At 28.9% G+C, this 10,492-nt stretch overlaps 1 protein-coding gene and 1 long non-coding RNA gene across 2 annotated transcripts in view; both read left to right on the forward strand.

Annotated features, from left to right (window-relative positions):
* The first annotated feature begins 930 nt into the window (after positions 1-930).
* LOC100163414 (dedicator of cytokinesis protein 9) overlaps positions 931-10,492 on the forward strand; it is a 34,553-nt gene continuing 24,991 nt past the window's right edge. The window contains exons 1-8 of the mRNA XM_001946726.5: positions 931-1,058; positions 1,353-1,469; positions 2,224-2,340; positions 2,425-2,600; positions 2,687-2,756; positions 2,863-3,008; positions 3,138-3,240; positions 3,331-3,499. Of these exons, the coding sequence (XP_001946761.2) occupies positions 1,371-1,469; positions 2,224-2,340; positions 2,425-2,600; positions 2,687-2,756; positions 2,863-3,008; positions 3,138-3,240; positions 3,331-3,499 (880 nt within the window). The 5' untranslated portion in view covers positions 931-1,058; positions 1,353-1,370. The remainder of the gene's footprint in view (positions 1,059-1,352; positions 1,470-2,223; positions 2,341-2,424; positions 2,601-2,686; positions 2,757-2,862; positions 3,009-3,137; positions 3,241-3,330; positions 3,500-10,492) is intronic.
* LOC115033760 lies at positions 5,091-7,785 on the forward strand. Its single transcript, XR_003839069.1, has 4 exons — positions 5,091-5,153; positions 5,528-5,569; positions 7,245-7,289; positions 7,532-7,785. It is a non-coding gene; the product is annotated as an uncharacterized LOC115033760 (long non-coding RNA).

The raw sequence follows: 10,492 nt of genomic DNA on the forward strand, positions 1-10,492 counted from the left end.
TCGTTTCACTCAAAATCTAAAACGTCCCAGTCAGGATGGTCAGTTTTATCATGTTTGGTACCTATGTCACTCAAATATCCCGGTAATAACATTTGAATTTCATGAAAATAACTAAATTATTTTTTGTTTAAATTTCTAGGTAAAGGTATAATTTCAAAATTTTAAATCCAAGTCTATAAAAATAATTGTACTTATAATTTTTATAGTTTTAAAATGTTTGTTTCAGTAAGATTTATACTAATGATAAACCCGCTGTATTAAATGTTTAAATATTAGCTATCTATACAAATTTAAAGTGTTACCTACTCGTATACATTTTTAATTATATTTGACTAATTTTCTCAAAAACGTTATCCAAACACGATATTGACCAAAGTCCAAAAATACTACATTATTAACAACTAACAATAATACAATTTAAAAATGTGTTAACATATTTTAAATTCCTACCTGTGCACTTTGCAAAAATATACCTACAGTCAAACTTTGTATTTAATTTCACTATTCCACATAACAAATTTATACCTTACCTAAAATAACTACAACTAAAAAAAAATAAGGAAATACAAGAGAAGTCCCTAACCATAAATAATTTAATATAATACATAATATTAAATAACAAAATTATAGGTACCTACTACCTACTTAAAATAAATAATATGCAAGCCACAACCCAAGGGCATGACATAGGCTATGATAGGGATTTACGAACACTTTTTAGATTATTTTAAATGTATAGGTACCTATGTAATATGTTTATTGTCAATAGTTACAATATTCGGGCCGTCGGGCAGTCCACGACACTCCATAGACACTTTTTACCAGTTACCACTTAACAGTTAATTGACACTTGTACTTATTAGTTATTAACTATCAATTTTTATCTTAAATCTTTTATCCTCAAGTAGGTAGGTACCTGCTACCTAATATGTATAAATGTTAAAAATATCAAAACATTCAAAACTGAAAATCAAGGCGGATTTATAAGTCCATCTTGCTCAAAATGATCTTGGCTCCTTATCATATATTATCAACCATCATTATTGTTATCATTATCGGTACGCGGCATATATTAATGAATTATAGGTGGCTTAGAGCCTAGAGACGACAGCCGAATATTCAAGTGACATTTCAAATTAAAATTATCTTTAAGACTTATAATTTATAACTATATTCAATTGCTCATAGATCATAGTATTACTAATATATTACATTATATTTCTACATTACTGCATTACTAACTTTTACAATATTTCCATGTTCATTATTCAAATTAATTATAATTTATTGCCTATGTATTTAAAAATGTATTCTCATGTTATTTGTAATTTATATTTAACTTTATACATTAGTCGAGTTCAAAGTTGAGTATGGGAGAAAGAAAATTCACCAAAGGCTTAGGGCGGCCAGGAATGGCAGCTCAACTTCGAGAAACTGTATCTCAAGTTGTCCGCGATAGTTCAAATAACGTAAGTCTCAATTAGTAAATTAACTTCATTATTGTAAAATACTTTTTTAAATTACTTATTTTTGATATTTAATTCTGAATAAATGGATGTTTTCAATTATTGCGGTTTCTAACTAGGTAGATTGTTATATCTACTTAATGATTTTATGCGTATTGCTTTTAATTCAATGATTGGAGCGTACTATTGACCAGGCTTTTTAAATGTTAAATAATAGGTATTGTAGGCAACTATTTTTTTTAACTTAAACCTTTTAACTAGATCATAATGTCATAATTACACTGTTAAACAAAAGTTTCTCTACCCCAGGCCATAACTGTCCTAATTTCACATATTAGGTAGGTATTAATAATTCCTATTTTTTTTCTGTTGCTCTAATATCATTATATTCTCTGCTGAAATTTTATAATAGCTCAATAATGATTAATTAAACATAAAACTAAAATATAAAATTCTAATTTTAAATTTTAAAATTAATTTGGGTCATTTCAACATTTTAGGTTAAAAAGTTCAGAGCCTTAAGTTTTACCTCAATTTCGAAAATAAAATACCTACCTAAGATTACCTAATTGTTCATAAAAAGTGTTCTTAATTAGTCATATTTTTTTCTATTATTATTGATAAAAATAAAATAAATATAATTCATATTATTGTTAGGTATTCTAAATATTATTTTTTTTGAAAAAGTATAGTACCTATGTTTTCATTATTCTGTTTATAATTAATGTATTAATATTATTATTTTATTTTGTGGTAGCAAAAATGTTTTCAAGTAGATCCATTAGACTTCGAAGACTATATTGCTAAAAACCATACAGTTTTTCAGAATGATCCTCAAAGAGAATTATTACTTTATCCTTCTGATGATGTTTCAGTAAGTTCATCAGTTGTTACAAATCTCATTGTTTGAAAGAAAATGTAATATTTTTTTAACATAATGAAACTTCTTTTTACATAGCAAGTGGTTTTACCTAGAAGATATCGAACTATGGACCCCAGTATTCCTTCAAATGCAGACACTACAGATTGTTCACTATTAACAAAAAGATGTATAGAAAGTTACTCAGCTAACTGGCATGTTATACATTATAAATATAATGCATATTCAGGATCGTATATTCAATTCCCATCAGAGTAATTATGTTTATATCATTGTTCCATATTAATTTAGATTGTATATAATACCTGAGTATATTCAGTACTTACTTAATTTTTTTTAGGGTATTTAAAAATGATGATTTCAAAGAAGAAATTTATGAGATTGATACAGACATAGATGGATTAGATAAAGTAATACAATTGTTATGATTAAGTGCTATTATATTTTAAATCTGTATAACAATAAAATTGAGCTTTACTAGATATAATATAATATAATATAATATAATCCATACAGGATTGGAAAACAATAAAAAATGATAGTGCTTTATTCAAACAAGGATATTTGTATAAAGGCCCTGATGGTGGCGGAGGTGCCTCGGAACGAATGTTTGCTAATTTAGCTGGTTCAAAATCTTTTAAACGACGTTTTTGCATATTAAAGTAAATTTATATACATCATAACTTGGGTTTTTTTTAGTAATAATATTTTAACTTTTAACTAAAAATAATTTTTTAAATTGATATCAATTTAATTTTATTAATTTTAAATCACACATAATATATTTATAGACAACAAGTTGATGGTACCTATATATTAGAAGTTTATAAGGATGATAAAAAAGGAGATACTAAGGCAACAATTGTTATGGATTTATGCGACAAAGTAATTCGGGTAAATACTTTTAATTATTAAATACTTAACACATTAAGTTTTACTTATATTTGATAGTGTCTTAATGGTACTATTTCTTTAAATTTTTAGAACAGTAAAAAAGGTCGATTTTGCTTCGAATTACGGATGGTTGATACTGACAAAAGCTATTGTTTAGCTTCAGATACAGAGCCTGAACTTATGGATTGGATGACCAAATTACAATTAGCAATACAGCATAGTAATGACAAACGGGATGACAAAATACCAGAAAATAATAGTAAGAAAAATTGAATTTAATTATTAAAAATCATGTAGGCCTAATGAGTAAAATTATAGCTGGACTATATTATAACCATTAATCAAAATACAGAGAACATCATCATAATCATATTTATATGATAATATAAATATGATATAATATTTATATAATATCATTATTTTTGAAAAAAAAACGTTTTTTTTGTCCTTTCAAATGAAAAATTGATAAATCGACTTTCTGTAAAGCTTAGATAATTTGTCATCAAATTCATACATGTATAAAAAATTGAATTCGGACATTTCGAAGTATGTGTAATTTACCACCGATTATTACTTCTAATAAGTAATAAATGTATCAGATACTTATAAACATTAAAATAATTCATTTTTTATAGCAAAAGCAGATTTTTAATACTTCCATGCTATTTAGAAGTTGAATTACTTTATTTAGTAGAAAATACAGTAAACTCTCAATTATCTGCGAAATAGGATAGTGTGGTAATCGCGATGAGCAAATTCCCACGTTGTGAGCAAAAACTTGACAACAAATTCGGATATCAAAACTTTTGGGTGGGACGTGGCATTGTCATCAGCAATACAGCTTTCTGAGGTTTTAATGCTTGAGATATTCTTTAACTGTTCTCTAATATAGTGTTTCTTAATCTTTTTTGAGAAGACCAAAGAAAAACACCAAACATTAATTTTTTTTTTTATGCGGAACCGCTATGGAAATTAATATTAAGAGGACGTGATACCCGCATGTGTTGTCTCCGTCTTACAAGTGCATAATATAGCAAATTATACGCAAACCAGAACACGTGTAGCTCCGTAAGCTTAAGAATTAGAGTGAATTGACCTCTTATAAAATCTAAAGGTAAGATTATTATCTAGACAACCTCATGGGATTTTTATTATATTTAAATTTTTAAGCGAGCTATGAATATTTTCAAATTGTAAATTGTTTTTGCATTTTAAAGTACTCATAACTCGCTTAAAACCAAAATATAATAAAAATCCCATGAGGTTGTTTGGATAATAATCTTACCTTTAGATTTTATAAGAGGTCAATTAACTCTAATTTTTAAGCTAACGGAGCTACACGTGTTCTGCTTTGCGTATAATTTGGTATGTTACGCACTTGTAAGACGGAGACAGCACATGCGGGTATCACGTCCTCTTAATGATATTTGTATAATTGTGAGCTAAATGGGGAAAGCCTTCCACAAAACAAGCAAATGTCAAAAATCTTTGTTGGACACGTTCAAGTTGATAAGTGTCAGAAATGATGTAAGTATCCCAGATTATAGATCCATATAAATGTTCTACTAGAAATCATTCCAATGGGACTAAGGGTTCTAGATACTTCAAAACCAAGATCATGATAAATAAAATATATAATATAACCTATTAATATTTTTATATTCCTAAAAACTCGTTATATTTATTAATTATCTATATAATTTATCTGTATTTAACTGAGTTGTATTAATGCTTCTGTATACAGAATACCCTATAGGGTCGTTTTTTTTTTTAAATTATTTATTAGGTAGGTATTTAAAAAACAATGACAGAATTTTATTTTACATTTAACTAAACGTTTTACTTTTTAGGTTATCCAAAAGATTCCAATAGTAATTATGATGATTATTGTAAAAAAATGAAAGATATGAATAGTAAGTATATAGAATGTTAAATTTAATCTCAAAAGTAACAACATAGGTACTATAATAAGTCTTTATAATTTATTACGTATAAGTATCGTAATCTATATCTTGTTTTACTAAAATAAAATATATTTAAAATAATAAAATTATTATTGATACTAAAATATTTACCTAATATTTTAAGATAAACTAAGTCTTATAACTTTGTAACTTGCTATAATTAGTAAATTAACAATTTAATATGTACACGGAAAATCCAACGGTAGTGATTAATTATTCAAAATGACATAATAATGATCTACAGACTACAGAGGGGATTTTAAATTTATAAATCATATAATTAGTTTATTTGGAACAAAAATGCAGTGTATTTTGTTTTATAGACAAACCGGTGTCAAGTACTACATTTGACCAATTAGTCAGAGGTAAATCATTGTCACTAAATTAAGTACCATTCATATATTTAGTTCACACATTCCATAATATAACATATTTAAGTATTTTATCTTGAACAGGATAAAATGGAGTGATATATGCATAAAGGCGTCCACAGAAATTTTTTTACAACGGGGAAACCAATTTTTCAGTATACCTACATAAAATATTATACTTTTTAGATTCTAAGCGTAGCGATGAATATATTTATTTCACAACAATTTGTTTTTTTTTATAATTTTTTAATCTGTCATCACCTTTTAGGACAGTAAAAATGTTTCAAATTTCTTCAGAAGTATCTTTTTTTGTAGAAAATGAATATAGTTGTTACTTTGGTGGGAGGGGGGAAGGGTCAAAAGTAAAAAATATAAAAAGTTTTTAAAAAGCGTTACGCGAAACAGTCGGACAAACGGAGCGTTATGGTCGTGAGTGTAACAAAAAACCTGAGCTGTGTAGCCGAAAATATTGATAAGCATGTTGTGGGACAAGAGTTGCCACAGTAAAATAATCTGATTGTTGCAAGATACGTCCATGATGTTGACGGTGTCTGTGCTGGCGTGCTGTCGTCCGATTGCGTCATCCGGCTTCCAACTAGGTCCCACTCCACTGGGAGTGAAGATCGCACATGTCTCCTCTTTGAGAAGGGGGGTAGTATCATGCATATAGTGATATATACATAGATAAATAGATCACATGATCTCCCTACTACCCACTTGTGATAAGCATTGTCAAAGACCTTGAGGTCGTTTCAATAAACAAATATAGAAAAAAAAAATGATGTTGGCGGTGTGACTTCGCACAATCCGTTCAAAATCTATGTCAAATGTTGCGAGTAATTGTCTAGAACTTGCAAGTCATTCCTTCCACCCCTGTTCAAGATTCATCATAGTTGTCTTTTTTTCATCAGAGTTGACCTTTCTTTCATCAGAGTTCATTTTTTTTTATCAGAGTTCATCAGAGTTCACCTTTTTTTTAAATCTTTATTTAATAAAAAATCTAAATAAAAGAGCATTTATATCTTTAATGAAAAATCCACAATTTATAAAAAAAAATTTAATAGAATAAAAAATCTATTTGATAAAAAATGAACGAAGGCCTAGTTTTGGACACCTATTTGGTAGAATTTCTATTTAGGCACCCGTAGGTTTTTGCCATGCCTAGTTGGGGGATGGCAGTCTTGCCGTCTAGACAGTTGTCTGCCCATAGAGCGATGTGTGGCCCGTGGCCGGGATTCGAATCGGCGACAGTGCGCGTTACAACTTACAGCCGTAGTCTGTTCGGCCACTCCATCCCCCATACTCATGGTTGTTGTATATTGTTGCATTACCTTTGCCGTGATTGATGAACGCAGAGGCGTGGTAAAATAGTATGTGTGGCTCGTGTGGGAAGGAAATTTCAATTTTTAATCTTGAGCGAAACACAGCGACTAACTTCCCCACAACCAACAAGCTCCCGTCCTAGCCACACAATATTTTTAGTTTTTCTTATTTACTATTTATTGTGACGAATATTAGAACTTTTACTTTTGACCCCCAAAGTACTAACAAGATCCAATTTGTTACAATAAATTTTCTTCAAAGTTAAATATTGAAGCTTTTTTATTCTGATTAACTACACACACTCACAATTTAAAAGACAAAATATAGAGTAAAATAAATTTTTTAGTTTCAAAATTGATGAGGAAAAATCCCTTCACATTTGATGTCACGTGTAAGTATTTATTATATTTTACTTATAATATTTTTTGTGAATTTACTATGAAATTATACTACCAGTTTTTTAATATACCAACGTATATGACTAATGAGTAATGTACCTTCAAGACGTCTAATGACATTTGCCAATACAGATCGTGTCTTTAACGATTTATTGACCTAACTATGTGCAATATCTATATCATAAGTTGTTGTAATTGTATATGAATATTAATTACTATTTTGTAATGACTTCAGCTGTTACCACAAATGTGTAATGACTTATCACTAATGGTGCATGTTCAAAAGGATCAAACCCGTATAATTAAAATAAAATAAAATATGAATCCAGACATTCAATCATTTTTCGCACGTATTGCCCTATTACAATTTACAATATACCTATTGTTATGGCTATGAACATGGCTACCTAATCGCAGTGTTCGGACTTATCTAGGTGAATATCTAGATAATTATTTGTTCATCTTTTATCTTATCTAGATAAATAGTTACAAGGTATCTAAACGTTTATCTTAGATAATTTTTTTACTAATCTAAATAAATTCATCTAGATACATTTTTTATTGATAAAAATCGCGAAATTGTACTAAATTTTTAAATATTTATACAGATTCTCAAACAAAGTTTATGGTTTATAAATAATGTAATTATTTTTATTTATATCATTATTATTATTATGTTCCCAGTGCCCAACTAAAATATACCAAAATATATAACCATTTAAAAAATAATTGTATCTTTTTTTTTATCTAGATAAAAAAGTATTTATCTTTATCTAGATAAATATGAGTTAAGTTATTTTTTATCTCTATCTAGATACATTTGAGTTGTATTATCTTTATCTTTATCTAGATAAAAAATTACTTATTTAACCCGAACACTGCCTAATCGGCAACAATATCCAAATACGAATCATAAATAATGAACATGAAACAATATGGTTTTTTGTACCGATTATTAATATTCCCTCAAAAAAATTAATTCAGATAATTATCGAAAAGTTACGTTAAATTATAAAATATTATTATATGCTATAAAAGTTTCTTATATTTATAGGAGCCTATTAGAGATATGTTGACACAAAACATAACTAGTTTATATACCACGATTGTATGCATCCGTTAATATGTTGATAGTTAATTCATGAGATAGGTGCAAATAAATGCCAAAATAATTTTCATTATCTTATATATTCGATTGATAAAATCGAATTATCTCCTAATTCACGATTAAAGATGCATAACGTAATCAGCTTATTGTGAAAACATAATATTGTTGGCGATATAGGTACCTAATAACATTCAAATTATTAACATATGTAGGTATAGATATTAAGTTTTTGGACTGAGTACCTACGCATTTTTTTTTTTTTTAATCGATTTCGCGTTTTAGTAAATAAACTTATAATATGCTGCTTGCTGCCCCTAGGAACTTCTATATAAAACGTTACCTATGTAATGTGCAATAATTATACGTTACCTACGATAATATAGCAAGTATTAACATTATTATTAATATACATCATTAATATACATTTTTTAGAGTTCCGTACGGTAAAACGGGACCCTATTATACTCCGCTGTCCGACCATCCGTCTGTCACCAGACTGTATCTCATGAACCATGAAAGTTAGAAAGTTGAAATTTTCACAGATTATGTATTTCTGTTGCCACTATAACAACAAATACTAAAAATTCTAGAATACCTATATAATATAAGCAGTGTTGCCCACACGTTTATGTACGGAACCCTTCGAGTTCGACTCGCACTTGGCTGGTTTTTTTTTTCATACGATTAAATTGTACTTATTCGACATTTGTTTAAAACTCATATTTATATATAAAATTGATTGAAATATTGGTATAAACCTACTTTACCGGACACCCATTTTTTTTTCAAAATACGTGATTTTTTTATACAGAATTCAAGTGTTTGAAAAAAATTCCGAAAACTTACCGTTTAAAAGTTATGACAATTCAAATTTATCGATATTATAAAATATACTTTTGAATGGACGAGCGAACGGGTGTAGCGAGCGAGTGACCACGCTGGCAATAAATGTACTCATAAACAATATTGAGGAAAACCGAAGTTTACCCGAGGTGGTTTACACAGTAATTAATAGGGAGATATTTTAGATTTGCGAAATGGTGCGACAAGTGCCTATACACGCGTAATCACTGCAACATTGAATTGCCATAACTTTTGAACGGTAAGTTTCCGAGCATTTTTTCAAACACTTATTCAGCATAAAAAACCGCGTATTTTTAAAAAAAAATTGAAAAAAAGGATGGTAAAGTAGGTTTGTTCCGAAGTATTGTATAATAATATTATGATTTCGACTACTTAACGACAAAAAGCCTATCGCAACCGTAAACCATTGACGAACGTCGATAATTCGAGCAGTTCATGATCGGTAACACCATTATGTCATTGTCAGTTCGATGTAGTACCTACTACAATAATATACTCAAAAAAATATAATATCTATGATGCATTGTTTTTCCATGCAGCCGAGTAAATATCAAGTAGCACATCATCAACTTACAACATTGTGTCCCTATTTTTAAATTACTTAATCCTACTATTTTATATGGCGCATGTAAATCAGCATGCTAATCAAGAGGATTCGACACCGCCCGTTTTTAAGGAGTTTAGTTTAGGTATTTTTCTATGTGTGTGCATGCGGGTCTGCATGTAAATGTGTGAGTATTTACTACTAAAAGCTTACTATAAAATAGTAACCCAGTTACCGAAAAGCGCTACCTATCATGACTCGGTGGAAAATTTAAGGTAGCCGATCTATTATAGTAAAAGGGAGCGCTGTCAACGCCTATCGTATTGATGGTTAGGCGGGTTCCCCCTTACGTGAAGTCGGGAGATTGTATGTATTTTCCCGACATTTCGCATACATTTTGCTATAAGTGAAATGTATTTGAATGTATTTGATAATATTAGTAGAAATTGTACTCGCCAACGTATACTAACTGCAGTTAGCTATAAAAAGTAAAATAACCAATATAAAGCTATAATGACTATACATACTAGCATAGGCGCACATAGGGGGGGTGCTTGGGGGTGCTTAGCACCCCCACGTTTCAAACTAGCACCCCCAATTCATTTCAGTATTTCACCAATCATTTTTAAATTATTGTGGTTTATTGGTTCGGAATTTTTTTTTTCCATGCCAATTAATGA

This window comes from Acyrthosiphon pisum, chromosome A1 (genome assembly GCF_005508785.2).
Source record: "Acyrthosiphon pisum isolate AL4f chromosome A1, pea_aphid_22Mar2018_4r6ur, whole genome shotgun sequence".
Taxonomy (NCBI): Eukaryota; Metazoa; Arthropoda; class Insecta; order Hemiptera; family Aphididae; genus Acyrthosiphon; species Acyrthosiphon pisum.